Genomic DNA, 19,552 nt, shown 5'->3' with positions numbered 1-19,552 from the left:
ACTTATTAATTAGGTTATTTAGGCCTTCTGCATCATTACTTCTTCTTGGTCCAGTTTGTATGTCTTTTATTGAGAGTGGTATATTAAACTTTCCTGTTATTAATACTTTATCTCTGTTTCTTTGTACCTGTGTCTCTGTTTTTCCTTTGTAAATGTGCCTGCTGTTTAATGTGATACATAGATAACCATGACTTTAGTGTAATTTAGAAAGTATTATTATGTTTAATGCTTTTGGCTTGAACTCTGCTTTGCCTGATATCAGGATCAAAAGCTCTACTTTTATTGTTTCTGTTTGCCTAGTGTTCCTTTTCCCACCTGCTTACTTTTAGCCTGCCTGAATCACTTTGGTTTAGGTGTCTCTTGTATTTAGCATACAGTTAGGTCTTGCTTGTGAGCCAAAATGAAAATCTCTTTTAATAGGTGTGTTAAGCTCACTTATATTTATTGATATAGTTGATGTTTGGTTTTAACAATGTCATATTATTTGTTATAACTGTATTTTATTATGTGTTTTTCTACATGATAGGTTTTCATAGCTCTTTCGTGACTTTCTTTTCTGAATGTTTGATTTTTGTTACATTAGTTACTTTCATACTTAGATTTATTTTATTTTATTTTTTTGAGGTGGAGTTTTGCTCTTGGTGCCCAGGCTATAGTGCAATGGCATGATCTCGGCTCACCGCAACCTCTGCCTCCTGGGTTCACATGATTCTGCTGCCTCAGCCTCCCGAGTAGCTGGGATTACAGGCATGCACCACCACGCCTGGCTAATTTTGTATTTTTAGTAGAAACAGAGTTTCTCCATGTTGGTCAGGCTGGTCTCAAACTCCCGACCTCAGATGATCCGCCTGCCTCGGCCTCCCAAAGTGCTGGGATTACAGGCATGAGCCACTGCACTCGTCCGTACTTAGATCTTTTTTAATGCCTTTAGTCCATTAAAAAAAAAATTTCTATATTTAACCTTTAATTATTTGGTTTTTAAGGTTTTTAAAATTTTTCTTTTCTAAAAGGCCATTTTAGCTTCAGATGATTTTTTAGTTTAATAGTATCTTTTAACTCTCACCTGCCATTAATACGACATAGTAATCCCACCTTATTCGTGGGGGATATGTTCCAGGACTCCTGGTGTATACCTGAAACTACAGATAGTATTGAACCCTAAATGGCGTTTTTGTTTTTTTTTTTTTTTTTACATATTTGTGATAAAGTTTTTTGTACTTAGAGTGGGTTTTTCTTTCTGGCAATAAATTTTAGGTCAATCTTGCCCACTGCCAGCTCTCTTCTCTTTACTCCACATTCTCAGATTGTCCTTGCTCTCATTGATAGCTTATGGCTAGAATGTGAGAGACAGCTATATGGGATTTGGTGACAGTGTGGGCTTTGTATAGTACATTTGTTCATCTTTTTGTTACTGCTTTTAAAGGATGTATTGAGAGATTTGGATTTCTGTAGCCACCATTATCCCCTCTGACTGTGTTTTATTACCACGTTCTTTATATTTCTTCTAGAGATATTTTCCTTTTTTTTTTTCTTCATATTTAAGTCAGTTTTCTGTCCATTGACTTCCATGGCCAATTTTAAATAATTGGTGTACAAACACTGCATGTTCTTACTTATAAGTGGGAGCTGAACAATCCGAACATAGACACAGGGAGGGGAACAACACACACTGGGACTGTAGCAAGGTGCAGGGGCAGGGAGAACATCAGGAAAAATAGCTAATGCATGCTGGGCTTAGTAACTAGGTGATGGGTTGATAGGTACAGCACACGTTTGCATAGGCACACGTTTACCTATGTAGCAAACCTGCACATCCTGCATAGGTACCCTGGAACTTAAAATAAAAATAAATAAATAAATGATGTGGAAGCTTATAGGTTTTCTAAAAAGTCTCAGTTGACAATTATGTTTTACAGCTTCCCTCACTTCTGTATTTAGGGCTACATTGAGTTTAGGCCCCAGGATACTGAAAGAACCAAAAGGGGGGAAAAAAAAAGGAAGTAAAATCACTGCTCGTTGAATGGCATTTAAAATTCTGGTCTTTCCTGACTTGCATACTATGTGCTTTTCAGAGTTGTCAAATAACTGGACCATACATTCTGTCCAGACTTAGTAGTTGGGTTCAGTAGGATAACATTGGTGACATGTGTTTACTCCATCTCACCTGGAACTAGAGCCATAAAACATGTCATTTTAATACTAGCAGCTATGAGCTAAGTGTCATAGAGACCCTCAGCTGTATGGCCCTATATGCTACCTGGGTCCAAGTAGTTCCATTTTTGCGTCTGATCCTCAGTAGCAGGAAGGTTTGTTGAGGGAAATGAAAGTCCCATTAACCTAAGGATAAGGCAGGTTAAAACTTCTAGAGAAAGACATCAGTGGCTAATTGTGGACTCTTTAACTTCTTTTTGTGCCCCAGTTGACCACCTCCTGGGTTGTTTGTGGTTGAAATGTAAAGCAACTTAGGGTGTTAGAAATGTTGAATAACCAAAATTGTGATAATTACGTGGGTTCCAGTGGTAGTAAGGTGGTAATTTTGTTATAATCCCAAAAATACTTTGTAGTCTCTATTATACTTTGGATCAGGACAGCCTGAGTTCATGTGGGGAAGATAATGGCTTAGTGTTTTCAAGATACCACCGAGATTTAGTGTTAGGAGCCCTTTGCTGCAATGTTGTTATAGTTACAAAGGAAGCTATAGATTGTGCAGATGGGTTATAGATTCTGACTAAGGAGTCATATGGGATGATTTAAGACTACAGAATTGAATTTAAGGGATTAGATAAGAAAACCCATCTGTTCTTTTTAACTGTAGTTTACCCATTGTTAAGTCCTTTGAGTGTAAATGATCTAGTGCTAAATTTTCTCATTTATGGCTTTTTATCCTTTTCTTGTCTTTGTGTTTTACAGAATGCTATCTTCCTTGAGAAGTCGAATTCTCAGGATCAGGAATGTATGTTTTCTTCCGTCTGGATTCTAGGTAAGCTACAGTTACTTCAGTATTTTGAAGTGTCCCTTCTCTTTCCCAGTCTCCATCTCATCAGAGTACCTCCCATTCTTTGTGACATTCAGTCCTTTTATCAAACAAGGAGAGAAATAGAATTTCAATGAGAATTCATTCATGCACTTAGCAGATGCTTTTTAAGCACCAACTTTGTACCTGGCATTACTTTATATGGTAGAGAAAGATCATCAAATGAAACAGATATGCTTGTCATATTTTAGCAATAGACAATAAACTGAATAAAGTGAATTATGTAGTCTGTTAGGTTTTGAGTGCCATGAAGAAAAGTAAAACAGAAAAGGGGAATAGTGAATGCTGGGGCATGAAGACTATTCACAACTTTAAACAGAGTGATTAGGAAAGGCCTTCCTCAGAAATGACATCTGAAAAAATAGTCTTTGAAGGAATTAAGAGAAATTCATGCACACATCTGGAAGAAGAAAGCTGTAGGCAGAAGAAAGAAAGCGCAAAGGCCCTAAGGGGAGTATGTCTGGATGAGGAACAGCTAGGAAGCCATTGCAGCTGGATTAGAACATGCAAAGAGAAGAATAATATAACAGGGTGTCAGAGAGGCAGTGACAGGCTAGCAGGGCAGCTCAAGTGGACCTGTTGGACTATTGTGAAAGTAAGAAATAAAGAGTGGTTTGGACCAGAATGTAACAACAGAAGCTGTTGAGAAGTGGTTAGACTCTGGATGTGTTTTGAAATGGAGCCAACAAATTTGTTGATGGCTTGATTGTGAAGTATGAGAAAGAAGAGTGCAGGATGACTCCAAGGTTTTAGCCTGAAGAAATAAAGGATGAATTTGCCATTAACTGAGATGAAGCAGGCGATAGGTGGAGTAGATCTGGCATCCAGCCCCAGTGTAAGTCCTTTGCTCACTTCCTTTGACTATAAGGCAAAAGCAGATACTTGCCATTTAGCTCTGTAAACTCAATTTAATAAAAGAAAAATAGGAGTAATGCTTGTGATACTTTAGGCTTTGAGGATTGAGATTGTGACAGTGACAGAGTATACTCTGGTCTTATAGTCTAAGGAGTTCTGTGATACTGTGAAAGTCACCTGAAAGATGTAATTTGGACCAAAAAAAAGTAATTTCTAGGACAATTCATAGATCATAGAGATATGCTCAAATATTTGTGAAGGGGGCCTGCCCCTCCACACCTGTGGGTATTTCTCACAAGGTAGAGACGAGAGACTGAGAAAAGATAAGACACAGAGACAAAGTATAGAGGAAGAAAAGTGGGCCCAGGGGACCGGAGCTCAGCAAGTGAGGACCTGCCCCGGCACTGGTATCTGAGTTCCCTCAGTATTTACTGATCACTGTCTCTACTATCTTGGTGAGGGGGATGTGGCAGGACTATAGGGCAATGGTAGGGAGAGGGTCAGCAGGAAAACATGTGAGCAGAGGACTCTGTGTTATAAATAAGTTTAAGGAAAGGTGGTGTGCCTGGATGTGCACATAGGCCAGATTTATGTTTGACTTTACACAGACATCTCGGTGCAGTAAAGACCAGTATTGCCGCCAGCATGTCTCACCTCCAGCCATAAGGCGGTTTTCTCCTATCTCAGTAAATAGAATGTACAATCGGGTTTTACACCAAGACATTCCATTCCCAGGGACGAGCAGGAGACAGATGCCTTTCTCTTATCTCAAGTGCAAAGAGGCCTTCTTCTTTCACTAATCCTCCTCAGCACAGACCCTTTACAGGTGTTGGGTTGGGGGACAATAAGTTCTCTCCCTTCCCACGAGGCCATATCTCAGGCTGTCTCAGTGGGGAGAAACCTTGGACAATACCCAGGCTTTCTTGGGCAGCGGTCCCTGCGGCCTTCCACAGTGCATTGTGTCCCTGGGTACTCGAGAATGGAGAATAGCGATGACTTTTACCAAGCATACTGCCTGCAAACACATTTTTACCAAGGCACATCCTGCACAGCCCTAAATCCCTTAAACTTTGAGTCAATACAGCACATGTTTCTGCGAGCAGAGTTGGGGCTAGAGTTACAGATTAACAGCATCTCAAGGCAGAATAATTTTTCTTAGTACAGATCAAAATGGAGTTTCTGATGTCTTCCTTTTTCTACATAGACACAGTAACAGTCTGATCTCTCTTTCCGCCACATATTTGAAATGTAGAATTTTAATTACTGTATTTAGCATAAACATGTCTGTTTTGTTTAGCTTGTCTGCTTCAGTTTTGACTTCCCTATTCTTGTTAGCCTTGCAGTGCATTTTTCTCCCATTATGTCCCTCTGTGGTCACAATACTACATTTCTTGTGGATCTGTGTTTTGACTCTGAAGAAACTGCACTACTCCCACCTCATTCAGTTCTTTCTCCTATCCCTTTAAATTTTAGAACAGTTCTGATTTGACATTTGAAATCTTGGTATATCTTTTTATATTTATAAATAACTTTTACTTCAATAAAAGTAAGTAAAAGTAGCAGCCTCTGTGCCTTTCACAAGGAAAGCATACAGATTGCTGAATGGAAATTGGAAAACTGTGGTTAACAAATTGATGAAACACAATGTTATCTATCACCTCATTACCCAGAGGTAACCATGTTACTACCATGTCTTTTAGATCCTTTTGACTTCCTGTTTCTCTGAGTGCAAGTGTTATTTGTGTTCTGGTCCCATTACACTTAGTAATTTGCTGTATTCGGTGAGCTTTAATATCATTTCCTTTACAAATAGGCTCCAATCTAATATCTAGTTTCTTGGATACTGGACCTTTTTGATAATTTAAGGAACTGTGTACCTTCTCCCCAGAAAAGGACACATATACTGAACATTTTGCAGTCAGTTTCAAAAGTTTCAAAAATTACCTAGGAGTCTGTGGATGCCAAGTAAGAACTCCTTTTCTAGGTTTGAGTACCTACTGTGTGCCAGGCACTGTTCTAAGTGCTGGGGAAACAACTGTGAATGAAGTGAGCCAAAAATCCCTGTCTTTTAGGGGCTTACATTCTATGGAGAAAAACAAAATCAAAAAGGAGAGGAGTATTGTTTGTGTGAGTCAGCTGGGATGGAGGTGTGGTACAGTTTAGAACAGGGCGGTTGGAAATGACTTCACTGAGAATATGCCAGTTGAGCAAAGATCTGAATGAGGTGAGAGAGCCTTGAAGATTCCTGGAGGAAGAGCCCTTCAGCCAGGAAGAGGTACCAAGGCTAAAGACCCTGAAATGGGAGTGAGTCTGTCTTATTTGAACAACAGCAAAAACTCAGGGTGACTGGAGTGCAATGAGTAAGTAGAGGAAGAGCAGAGAAATGGATCGGAGCAGTAACTAGGAGTCAGATTTCTTAAAAGCTTGTAAGTTTCTAACAGGAGTGGTTTTGGTAGAGTAGTGAGGGTTGAATGTTTAATTGGAGTATGTTCCAGAAATCTTGGAATACAAAAATTGGAGACTGAACAGGTTTATTTATTTCAAAGAGTTTTACTGCGGAGAGGAACAGAGAAATGGGAGAACAGCCTGAGTGTGAAGCAGTTGAGAGGCTTTTCTTGTTGATTGTGCTTTTGTTTTCGAGAAGAGAAATAATATTGGAATGGTCCAATAGAAAGGAATAAATTGATAATGCAGGAAAGGGAGGGTGGAATTGCTAGAGTGATGTCCTTGTGAACAAAGGAGGGGAGTATACAGATGGAAAGGCTATCTTTAGGTTGAGCAAGGGAAGTTTGCCATTTATGGTAGTGGAAGGAAAGATGCAGGATATGACCACACTTAAAAGAGGTTGTTTGACGTGGTGGGAGCATGTGGAAAGGATTTTGGTTTTGTGTATGCGGTGTTGTTTTGCTTGCTTGCTTCCATTTTCTTAGTAAAATAGGAAGCAAAATTATCGGGTCATACTCTTTAGGTGATGGATGGGGGGTTCTGAATGTATGAGGGAGAGGTTCAAACATATGAAAAGATCACTGAAGAGAGTTAAGTGTGAAGGATATGGAAAATGGCTTCTTTTCTTCCTTTTATTTCTGTTCTTTAGTCTATTTTTGGTAGTTGATAAATGCATTGACTCATTACTCCCTCTGAACTCTCTTTAATCAACCTAACTTTTTTTAAGATACTTGATCCTTTAGGCATTTCTGTATGTGTGCATACCTCTAAACCACAGAATGAGGAGGAAAACAACTTTTTTTTACAGCTTTTCACCATGTGAAGAAACACCTGTTATAAATCTATATTCCAAGCCTAGACTTTTATCTATAGTCAGTCAGGATTTTTCTTTTTGAGCAAGTTATGTGCTTATATAATCATATCAAAGCAGAATCTTAAGCCCAAGCCCTTTTGTCATAATAATAGTGACAGTAAGAGCCAAAACAGAGGGCTTACCAGGAGATTCGTAGTGATTTAATGTTCCACGGGACCATGTAAGGTAGTTTCTATTATTAATCCACTTTACAGATGAGGAAACGAAGCACACAGTGGTTAAGAAACTTGCCTAATATCACCACTAAGAAGATAGAGTCATAGAAACCTTACTTTTCTCTCTGGTCACTGGGAATTCTAATGATCATTAACTACTTTCTTCCAAGCTTTCTGCAGAAAGGACTCCAGAGATACTCATTGACAGTCCCTTTTGATTTGCTTTCTTCATGAGCAGGCATAATAATTATTAATCTTGTCTTGATTTCTCAGCTGAAGCAAAGAAAGATGAAGAGCTCTTGTTTTAAAATTACCCAGATTCATAGAGGAAAGAGTTCTTTCTTGTAGTTTCCCATATGTATTGCTGATCAGTTTTATATTAGCAAAGAGGAAAAGCAAATAACTGATTTCAAGCCATATAAAACCTAGAAGACTTAGGGCCTCTGATACAGAGTTTGTCTTTTCTGCAGTGATTTTAATTTTGAGAATTCTTTTCTTAGTTGTAGGAATATAAATAATATTTCTACTTTGTCTCACAGGGTTGGAAATACCAAGTAAGGAATTAACATATATGATGCTGGAAACTTGTAGAGGCTCATGACTGAAAGGCCTGAAACAGATGTATCTTCCAAGTTTTTATCAAGAAAATGACTGTGAGGGCAATGATGGGTCAAGAAGACCAGTGGAAAACTCCCTAGGAGAGAGCCATAGAAAATGTACACTTCAGAAAAGAGATGTAATCAGAGAACTCAAAAAAGGAAAATATATAATGTATGCCCTCAGAAGGGTAAAAAGATTTTTATTCATGTGCATGAGATTACTCAAATAGATGGTCATATATACCAGTGCCTTGAATGCAAGCAAAACTTCTGTGAAAACTTAGCTCTTATTATGTGTGAGAGAACCCATACTGGGGAGAAACCTTATAAATGTGATATGTGTGAGAAAACCTTTGTCCAAAGCTCAGATCTTATTTCACACCAGAGGATCCACAATTACGAGAAACCTTATAAATGTAGCAAATGTGAGAAGAGCTTTTGGCACCACTTAGCGCTTTCAGGACATCAGAGAACACACGCAGGTAAAAAATTCTATACATGTGACATTTGTGGCAAGAATTTTGGTCAGAGTTCTGATCTGCTCGTCCACCAGCGAAGCCATACTGGTGAGAAACCGTATCTATGTAGTGAGTGTGACAAATGCTTCAGTAGAAGTACAAACCTCATAAGGCACCGAAGAACTCACACAGGTGAGAAACCATTTAAGTGTCTCGAGTGTGAAAAAGCTTTCAGTGGGAAATCAGATCTTATTAGCCACCAGAGAACTCACACTGGGGAAAGGCCCTACAAGTGTAATAAGTGTGAGAAAAGTTACCGACACCGTTCAGCCTTCATTGTACATAAAAGAGTTCATACTGGGGAGAAGCCCTATAAGTGTGGTGCCTGTGAAAAATGCTTTGGCCAGAAATCAGACCTTATCGTACACCAGAGAGTCCACACAGGTGAGAAGCCGTATAAATGCCTGGAATGTATGAGAAGTTTTACTCGGAGTGCCAACCTAATTAGGCACCAGGCAACTCACACTCACACTTTTAAATGCCTTGAGTATGAGAAAAGTTTTAACTGTAGCTCAGATCTTATTGTACATCAAAGAATTCACATGGAAGAGAAACCACATCAGTGGTCTACGTGTGAGAGTGGCTTCCTCCTAGGTATGGACTTTGTTGCCCAACAGAAAATGAGAACTCAAACAGAGGAGCTACACTACAAATACACTGTATGTGATAAAAGCTTCCACCAGAACTCAGCCCTTCTTCAACATCAGACAGTACACATTGGTGAAAAACCATTTATCTGTAATGTGAGTGAAAAAGGTCTTGAGCTTAGCCCTCCCCATGCATCAGAAGCCTCACAGATGTCTTGACCAGGCAGGAAGCTGTAATACCAATATTAAAAATTATTTAAGTATCAGAGAACTCATTAAGATGAAGACAAATCTCAGACTTTGCTCAGAGCTCAGAATTCAGTGGGGACCAGAGAGCCTGCAATTGGAAGTAGGAGAAATTCTTTGCCCAGAGAGCTGCCCTCACAGAACACCTCATCCTCACTCCAATGAGAAAACTTCAGATGCCCAGAGTTTTTGAAAACTTTCTGTCTGAGCTCAAATTTGATCACTCACAAGAGGATTCATACAAGTGGGAAACCTTACAAATGCCCTGAGTGTGAGAGAGCTTTCTAGCAATGCTCAACCCTTCTCGTTATAAGAGAATTCACACCAGAGAACAACTTTTTAAATGCCTTCAGTGTCAGTCGTGCTGCAGACAGTGTGAACATCTCATTGGATCTCAGAAGACCCACCCTGGGGAGAAGCCCCAGCAAGTGTGAAAAAAGCTTCTAACAGAACTCTGACTTACCCATCAGAGAAGCCATACTGGTGAAAAATTGTATATTTGTCTTAAGTATGGCAAAAACATTCATTGGAGAGCCTTACTTGGGTTTGCAACCCCAAAAAAAACCCAATCTGAGGGAAGACTACAAGTGTCTGAATGAAGAGTGCTTGTTAGTGATCAACTCTTGTGGTACATCAGGGAACTCACATAAGTGAAAAAACCCATACTTACCTTGAGTCTGAAAAAACCTTTGGTAGAAGCTCCTGTCTTATTGGGCCCCCAAAAATCTGTTCTGCAATGAGAGATTTACTTGTGGGTGAGAATCTATGTACATATAATATGTATGAGAAGAACTGTTCTCATAGTTAGTTGACTCATATGATAGAGAGGACTTTACATGAAATCAGTATGAAAATAGTTTTTTAGATACCCAGAATCTTGTTCTGGGAGAAGCTAGGGCGGGTCAGAGTAGACCTGATGGTTAACTCAGGTAAAGATGCTTTTCTTTTATCTGAACCACTTAATGATTGCTTTACTTTTACTTTTTAAAAATTTCGGAAATCCAATAAAGGAAAGGACTGTGACCTTATGATAGAAGGTGTGGCATGTGTTACTGTTGGGGGAAAGGAGTATATTGACTTTGCCTTGGTTGATATTTTTATGCTTGTCTAGGATGGGACTAGAGTGTTGATAGTAACATGGCAGCCTTTTGGTGGCAGTGAAATGAACTAAGAAGCTAGGGAGTAGCTATCCTAGATCAAAACTCTCCCAATAGTTTTCCCTTTGCAGGACCAATCTTATAAAGAGAGAGCATACTCAGCTTTTTACTTAGTGTCAGTTGAGGCATACTCTCAAAAGTTTTTTCCCCTAAAATCTCTTTCAAGTTTTTGCTGGTATTTGAAATTTCAAGTTTAGAAATTCATTTCTTTTTAACTCAAAGTGCAAATTTCATATAATGGTTATGATGGTTTTAGTGTCCATATTTTTGTGACTTCACTTATCATCTCTTTCAGCAATAGATACCCACAGTCAACTCCTAGTAAAATGGCTACAGGAAGACTGAAAGAAAAGTTTAAGCCTCAGTAGGCATAGAGTAAAATATCACATAATGATGCATTGTTAATATAAGAGTAAGGCTTTTTTTAATTTTGAGTATCCTAACTCCAAACCTAGTGTTCTTTTCACTCCATTATCCTGCTGTTTATAGCAAATCAAGACCCATAATGATACATCTTTCATTTATTTCAGTTCTGCCAAGGAAAGAGAAAATACCTTTTAATCCCAGGGAAAGGATTGCAATCACCACATTATAAGGTATATATTTGGCGTGGAATGCAGAATTCTAAATACTAGAAGGGAAAAGTAGTTGGCGGATTCATCAGAGGCTTAAGGATACGTACTTGTTTCCAATTTAAAAGTATAATTAGGATTGTCTTTAATGATCTCTAGAAATACTATAATTAATCCAGAGATCTATCAATGGTCACATCTCAGTTTTTTTTCTTCCCTCAGATTCAAAGACGTGTAATACCAATACTTCAGATTCCTGTAGTATTTGGGACTTTGTAGACTAGTGAATAGATATTTTGTTACTAGTCCAAATCCTCTGATTTTGGTTTGATTTGTCCTAGCAGATCCCTGAGCTTCAGAGAGTATTGCCATTTGGATTCATGGAGTTGGTGAACTGCTACACTGCTACCTTGTGTATGACTCTAAGCTTTGATCCTAATGACTGGTTGATGATCATGATAATATTAGGACCAGTGAATGTAGCTTATAGTGATAATAAGGATTCTAGGGTATTTTTCTTTCTTTTAGAAAAAGATCCTGGAAGTTTATTTGATCTGACATGTTTTCGTAATTTTTAGAAATAGTGCTTGTACCATGAAAAATGCCCAGTATGATAAGGCACACAAGATGTATTTTTTTCTCTTTGGTGAAAATCATGCCTATCACTAGTATATGTTTGACATTTGTAATATACTTAAAATAGTATTGGGTGTGAGGCATGGTGGTGATGAAAAGTAGTCCTTATGGCTACTTGTTAGTCATTAGAGAGAACATGGAGAAGGGGTCAAAGTTGGTATCATTAACAGGGCAATGACTTGACTCTCTTTCAACTGATCTTACTGGTAGTTGTCTCTAGTTTCTAAGTAAATTAATGATGGACCATCCCTCAAACAGAGAACTTTGGGGGTATGAAACAAGACTGAGGGCTTTTAACCACGGGAGAAAAAAGGTTTTGGTATTATTCATATAGCATAACCTGAGGTTGGAGAGGACCACTTGGGAGCCTGTAACCAAAACTAGATGGTAACTTCTGGGATGGATGGAGGTTCCCTTGAAGCAGTGCCAACCTAAATCTACCTCAGGTAAGTAGTTAGATTAATTTTGTCAAGATTTCAGACCAAACAAGGCAACTTGTATTCAGTTGATGTATTCCTATGCTTTAATGTTTTTGTTTGCCCTTAATTCTTAAATAAACATTTGTTCTGAAAAACTCCATTTCTGTCTCCACTGTACTGAGAGAAACAGCATTTCCTCTACACTTGCATTAGAATAAAGTGGTTAATAATGTGATACTTAGACCTGGAGGTAGAGATAACCATTGGACCATCTCGTAATTCCAGCAATTTTGGATGCTGAGGCAGAGAGGAACAGAAGGAATATTGTCTATGCTGTGCTGTGGACATTGGATCCTGTTGGAACCTCTGCACTGTATTCCATAAATGGGGCTAATAGTTTGAACTGACCATGTTTGGGGCCCTGCTGAAATTCATTAGCAGCAAAACCATCTGTGGTTTTTTTGTGTGAGTAACACCCTCAAAATTAGGGAAAATTTGAAATTTATAATTCCCAGTGAGATCCACATTTGGTTCCAATTCTTCCTTCTTTGTCTTATCGCTTGTTGAATTAGAGTGGGATGGAGATGGTATAAAAATAGTTGCTCTAATTTACCCACCATTATAAAGTTCATCCTAGTTTATATCTGCTCTACCACCAGAATAGATCCCAGAGTTTTAAGTGGCTTTCATTGTGAGAGGAGGATAAGAAGGAGGTATGATGTGGATGAAACAGGGAAGGGAAAAGGTACAGCTTTAAGTTTGGTTTTTCCTCCTGAGATTCATATAGAGTTGTGTAGGTAGAACAAGACTTGCAGCCTTCATGCTTATTTTTCTAACTTAAAGTAGTATTACTCCCAACATTGAAGTGGACTGTTGTGAGAAATATTTCTGGGAAAAATAATAACCGTGACCCCCAGAAGTAACTGAAAGAGAAATATGTCTCTGGTGAAGTAGAAAGGGAAAAGTGCTATCCAGCACACACACCGCAAGTGTTTCCTGAAATGGTCTTTACATTGTTTATTGAGAAAAGAAACTCATAGTGCAATTGAAGCTTCTTTGTCCCTGAAACATCAGCTTGTGTCATCACTTTACCCAGGCAGGGATTTGGATTTTAAATGAGTGAGAGAGGCTGAAAGCAGTTAACACTTGCAGAGGGAATCTTTCCATCTGGCAAAGGAAACTTAAAAAGTTGGAGTAGGCCAGGTGCGATGGCTCATGCCTGTAATCTCAGCACTTTGGGAGGCGTTGGTGGGTGGATCATGAGGTCAAGAGATGGAGACCATCCTGGCCAACACCTTATTATTCTTTGAAAAAGCTACCAAAAAAGATAGTCCCCTAGACAGGAAAGTTAATAGAAAATAACAAAAAGATAATGCAGAGAATCAATAAAACCAACACCTTATTATTCTTTGAAAAAGCTAATTAAAAAGATAGTCCCCTAGACAGAACAGTTAATAGGAAAAGCAGGAAAAAATAATTAAGATTTTTAAGTGGGGACATTTATGTATCTAAGACACTTGATGCAAACACGTAGATAGACTCAAGCAGAATGAAGCCAAACACGGTGATTCACACCTGTAACCCAGCACTTTGGGAAGTGGAGGCAGGCAGATTGCTTGAGCTCAGGAGTTTGAGACCAGGCTGGGTAACGTGGCAAGACCTTGTCTACAAAAATCAGCCAGGCATGACGGTTCTCACCTGTAGTCCCAGCTACTCTGGAGGCTGAGGTGGCAGGATCACTTGTGCTCAGGAGGTAGAGGCTACAGAAAGCTGAGATTGTGCCGCTGCACTCCAGCCTGGCTGACAGGGCCAGACCCTGTCTCAAAAAAAAAAAAAAAAAACCTGAAGCCGAATGGCATAAAGATTGAGCTGTATGATTGTTTTCCCTTAAGAGTACTGGCTGTGGTCCCTTCATTGCTGTAATAGGTTCTGCTTCTGAAACTCAAGAGCTTAAAAACAAAACAAAACAAAAAACAGTACCCATTTTGCTACTTTCTGCTGTCTCCCAGATGCAAGAACACAGATCAGTCTAAGAGTGTGACAAATGGATTTAGGGAATGGAGGTGGGCTGCAAATGCTGCTAAATAATACAGATGCCATTGCAACATACACATTTAGCTCAATTCCAACTGAACTCAAATGCATGAGACTCCAAAGTGACAAAAACCTAGAAGTTAACCATACAGCAGAGTCAGTTTGGAAAGTAAGTCACAATATATAGGGTTAAATAAAACCCATCTGATGAGAATTTATGATTTTCAGGGCAAGACTCTCCAAACCCCTTAGATAGGAATTTAGGCAGGATAAAAAAATTGGAGTTTAATCCTCACAGGTAATAACCATTAAATTGCAGAATTTTAAAAAACAGGTTATAGAAGTTGATCCTGCAATTATGCAGCTTATAAAGTGTCGGAATGATTTCAACACATGGCATCCTGGGAATTGTTTTACTTATTTTATTTATTTATTTTTTTTGAGACAAGGTGTGTCTCTGTTGCCCAGGCTGGAGTACAGTGGTGCAGTACTCCACCACTGTGCTCTCTCTGCTTACTGCAACTTTTATCTCCCAGGCTGCAGCCATTCTCCCACCTCAGCCTCCTGAGTAGCTGGGACTACAGGGACGAGTCACCATGCCCAGCTCATTTTTGTAGAGACGGGGTTTTCACTGTGTTGTCCAGCTGGACTTGAACTCCTGAGCCCAAGCTGAAGTGATCCACCCATCTCCGCCTTCCAAAGTGCTGGGATTGCAGTACTAAGCCACTGCACCTGGCCGCTTTTCTTTTTTAAGCTAGACTTGATGCCATGGGGAATGCCATTCTCTTTGTGAGCTATGCTTATATTTTCATTGTGAGTCTCAAGCAGAGGCCCATATGTCTACTAATAACCCATTTCTCCTTGGTCCACATGTTAGTGGCTTGTATTATAGGAATCCCTAAGGAATTCTTAAGCTTTGGTCTTGAGAACTCTCATAAATTATGTTATTTTTAAGACAGATAGCTACACAGTGTCACGTGACCTTTCCATCTGTTAGACACGCCACTTAAGCATTCTTTATGCCATCATCATTGGCCTTTATAACCTCTATTGATCAGTGTTCAAAACCAGAAAACCATTGTGTGACCTTTACTCCTTTTTCTTTGTTTGAATTCTTAATTTACTCATATTTTCTAACTTAATTTTATCCCAATTACAGCCCTCAAGAATGAGACTCTATCCAGATACATTGTGAAATCTTGCTCTGTTTTGCTAACGGATAATTTTATTAGGTGGTTCTTTCTCACGTTCATGGCATTTCACATTCATGACATTTCTCCTCCTGGGTTTTATGTGCTGGACGAGTGGGTATATGATGCTTCCCCTCTACAGACATCACAAGCAAATACAGCACCTTCACAGGTCAGGCCCCTAATTCAAAATGAACCCTGGGGCTGGGCACAGTGGCTCATGCCTGTAATCCCAGCACTTTGGGAGGCTGAGGCAGGCGGATCACCTGAGGTCGGGAGTTTGACACCAACCTGACTAACATAGAGAAACCCCATCTCTACTGAAAATACAAAATTAGCTGAGTGTGGTGGTGCATGCCTGTATCCCAGCTACTCGGGAGGCTGAGGCAGGATAATCACCTGAACCCGGGAGGCAGAGATTGCAGTGAGCCGAGATTGCACCATTGCACTCCAGCCTGGGCAACAGGAGTGAAACTCCTGCCCCCAGAAAAAAAGCCCTGGGATAAAAGCAACTAAAGAGACCATCATTTTGACCCTGTGCTTCATTTTTTCCTGTGGGCTCGACATGATTGTTTCCTTCAGTCTAGGTTATTTTTCAAAAACTGAACCTGTGTTTTTGAATACTAAGAAGTTCATAGTGGTGAACTTTGCCTTGTTAAGCCCTGTGGTACTTCTTCGCAATGACAACCACCTCCACAGATTTTGGGCATCTGCTTTGAGAAAATGAGAAGTCAACGACCAAAAAGAATGCAGCTTAATAATCATAATTAATTCAATTAAAAATATAATTATCTCAACTAATAAAGAATAAAACCTGATCATCCAGGCCAGATGCAGTGGTGCAAACCTGTAATCCCAGCACTTTGAGACCCCAAGGCGGGCGGATCACCTGAGGTCAGGAATTCAAGGCCAGCCTGACCAACATGGAGAAACCCCGTCTCTACTAAGAATATAAAAGTAGGCGGATGTGGTGACACATGCCTGTAATTCCAGCTACTTGGGCGGCTGAGGCAGGAGAATCGCTTGAACTTGGGAGGCAGAGGTTGCGGTGAGCTGAGATCACTCCATTGCACTCCAGCCTGGGCAACTAGAGCAAAACTCCATCTCAAACAAACAAAGAAAAAAACCCTGATCATCCATATTGTCTTGTCCTTAGAAAAATGAATTGTAACTCCTCAAGCAGGAAAATAATATCTACTGGTAAGAAAATTAAAATAATTATTCTGAGTGAAAAAATCCAGTACTAAAGGTTATGTACTGTATGATTCCATTTATAACATTCTTAAAATGATAAATTATAGAAATAGAGAACAGCTTAGTGGTTGTCGTGTATAAGGGTTGGGGAGTGAGGTGGGTATAATTAGCCAAGGGTACATGATGGATCCATGTGATAGAAATGTTCTGTAGCTTGGCTGTATCATTGTCAATATCCAGGTTGTATGATTGTACTGGTTTTGCAAAATACTAGTTACCACTGGAAGAAACTGGGATTTCTCTGTATGATTTCTTACAACTGCATGTGAATCCACATTTATCTCAACATATAAAAGTTAAAAATTTTGAAACATTACATTTAAAAACGTCTCTTTTGATCATCCTTACTTAAATCTAGTCGCTTAATTCCTTTCCAAAGACAGTGTTATCACATTGTCATGTGTCCTTCCACAGACATTTGATATATATGCACATAAAAATATCAAGTAATATTTGATAAGATGTAAAAATACAGTTGCACAATCTCAGTTTGCACTTATATATATGTTTCTAAGAAAGAAAAATGCCGAAATGATGAGGAGAGATGATATCACTAGGTAGGTGTATATTAACCAATATACAATATATGAAACAATAATGGTAAGTGATTTACACACAGTGAACAGCCTATTGAACAATAATATCACAAAATTTGAGACGAAAGTTATAAGATAAAAGTGTTCTAGTGTCATTCTATTGTTGGGAGAATTATAAACATGTTGATTAATTTTGATTGTTTAATTATGGATGCTAAAGTTTTATGACAAATGCAAAAAGTAATATATATAGAATATAGAGCTTCTAAACAAATGGAACACAAAAATTGATTTTGAAGGAAAAAAAAAGTACAGCCATCTCTCAGTATGCACAGCAAATTGTTTCCAGGACCGTATGGTATACCGAAATCTGGACTTATTCAAGTCCAGCAGCCAGCCCCGCAGAACCACAGAGTCTAAAAGTCAGCCCTCCCTTTTGGCAGGTTTCACATCCCACAAATACTATATTTTCTATTTGCGTTTAGTAGGGAAAAAGTCACATAACAATAGACCTTGGTAATTCAAACCAGTGTGGTTCAAAGGTCAACTGTATTGCCATAAAAGACAAGAACAAATGAATCAGATAATATTTTATATTAAAAAATATTTTATATTGAAAAGAGAAAACTGAGTTTTAAGTTTGCAGTGGGGAAAGCTAAAAATCAACCTAAGTTACACCACAGAATTTTCTAAAGATTCAGAAATTTATGACCATAGGTACTTCTGGATCTGAGGGATAATTGGTGAAGGGCTAAAATAAGGAAGAATGTAAAAAGCTCTCTGTTTTTCCAACCGTGGCAAAAAGAGGATGAAACAGTATCTCGAATGAAGGACGCAAGGCACAGATGATGTGATGGGTAGCATGGAGTGGGAAGACTGAAATAGAATTATCACACAAATTTATTCATGCTAGCTACAAAATCTTGGCAGTCTTATCCAACTCTACTGCCAGATTTCAGGAAGGTAAGCTTCCAGGCATGTCATTGAAAGAGTTCTACTTGGTAAATCTGACCAAGTGAAGAGGAGAGATGTAAAGAAAACGGACATCATCAATGCTGAAAACATAGCCCTGCCACATTATCCTCTAGTGAAGATCACTGTCAACAAGCCCCCACTACATTTTAAATGTTGCCAGTTTTTGTTTTGTTTTGTTTGAGATGGAGTCTTGCTCTGTCGTCCTGGCTGGAGTGCAGCGGCATGATCTCTGCTCACTGCAACCTCCGCCTACTGGGCTCAAGCAGTTCTCCTGCGTCAGCCTCCTGAGTAGCTGGGATTTCAGGGATGCGCCATCATGCCTGGCTGATTTTTGTATTCTTAGTAGAGACGAGGTTTCCCCATATTGGCCAGGCTGGTCGTGAACTCTCGACCTCAAGTGATCCACCCGCCTCGGCCTCCCAAAGTACTAGAATTACAGGACAGGCATGAGCCACCATGCCTGGCCTGCTGCCAGTTTTTAGCCTATGATTTTTAAACATGGATAGATCAGATAAGAAACACCAGGCATCTGAAAAAAAAATCTGAAATAAATGAATTGGAGAGAGAACCATGGATGACAGAATATTCAAGGAGAAAGTTATCAGTATGCACACAACAATTAATAAAAGTTATGCATAAGTGAAACAAGGAAAAGATGTTGATATTAAAAATATAGCAAAAATGAAAAATTCAGTAAATGTTTGGAAAATAAAGATGAGGTTTCAGACGAAAAGAATTTTGATAATAAGAGAAAAAAAGAGTGTTAGAGGAACAGCCCAGGAATCTCCAATGCCAAAGTATTTGAAAACAGAGAAAATAGTTCATTAGATAAAAGAAATCTTAACCCTAAAGAATATAGGTTTTCAAATTGAAAGACCTGCCAATAGACTGGGTGCGATAGCTCACGTCTGTAATTCTAGCACTTTGGGAGGCTGAAGCGGGTGAATCACTTGATGTCAAGAGTTCCAGACCAGCCTGGGCAACATGGCGAAATCCCATCTCTATTAAAAATACAATAGTTAGCTGGGCATGGTGGCACACGCCTGTAGTCCCAACTACTTGGGAGACTGAGGTGAGAAGATTACCTGAGCCCAGGAGATCAAGGCTGCAGTGAGCTATGCACTCCAGCCTGGGTGATAGAGTGAGATTCTGTCTCAAAAAAGAAAAGAAAGACCTGTTAATATCCCAGAAATATGGATAAAATGGACCCAATTCAGGCTTGTCATCTTGAAATTCAGAACACTACCATGAAGAGTAGATTTTATTCACTTCCTCACAGAAAGATACAGATAATATACCAAAACTTAGGAATGAAAATTTTCTTCTTATGGCAACATTGAAAACTATAAAGCAATGGTCATGCCTTTAAAATACAGAAGTAAAGGCCGGGCGCGGTGGCTCAAGCCTGTAATCCCAGCACTTTGGGAGGCCGAGACGGGCGGATCACGAGGTCAGGAGATCGAGAC

The 19,552-nt window shown here is 39.2% G+C and overlaps 1 protein-coding gene across 3 annotated transcripts in view; it reads left to right on the top strand.

Moving 5' to 3' along the window:
* The window catches only part of ZNF322 (zinc finger protein 322), a 25,705-nt gene extending 13,448 nt beyond the window's left edge, over positions 1-12,257 (top strand). For 2 of the 3 annotated variants that reach the window (XM_011962889.1, XM_011962888.1), the window contains 2 exons: positions 2,911-2,980; positions 7,903-12,257. In XM_011962889.1, coding sequence (XP_011818279.1) covers positions 8,078-9,286 — 1,209 coding nt within the window. In that variant the 5' untranslated portion in view covers positions 2,911-2,980; positions 7,903-8,077 and the 3' untranslated portion in view covers positions 9,287-12,257. The remainder of the gene's footprint in view (positions 1-2,910; positions 2,981-7,902) is intronic. The other variant, XM_011962890.1, reaches the window with a different exon arrangement.
* The last annotated feature ends 7,295 nt before the right edge of the window (positions 12,258-19,552 follow it).

This window comes from Colobus angolensis, unplaced genomic scaffold (genome assembly GCF_000951035.1).
Source record: "Colobus angolensis palliatus isolate OR3802 unplaced genomic scaffold, Cang.pa_1.0 Scaffold6, whole genome shotgun sequence".
Lineage (NCBI taxonomy): Eukaryota > Metazoa > Chordata > Mammalia > Primates > Cercopithecidae > Colobus > Colobus angolensis.
This window is presented reverse-complemented; position numbering and strand designations above follow the sequence as displayed.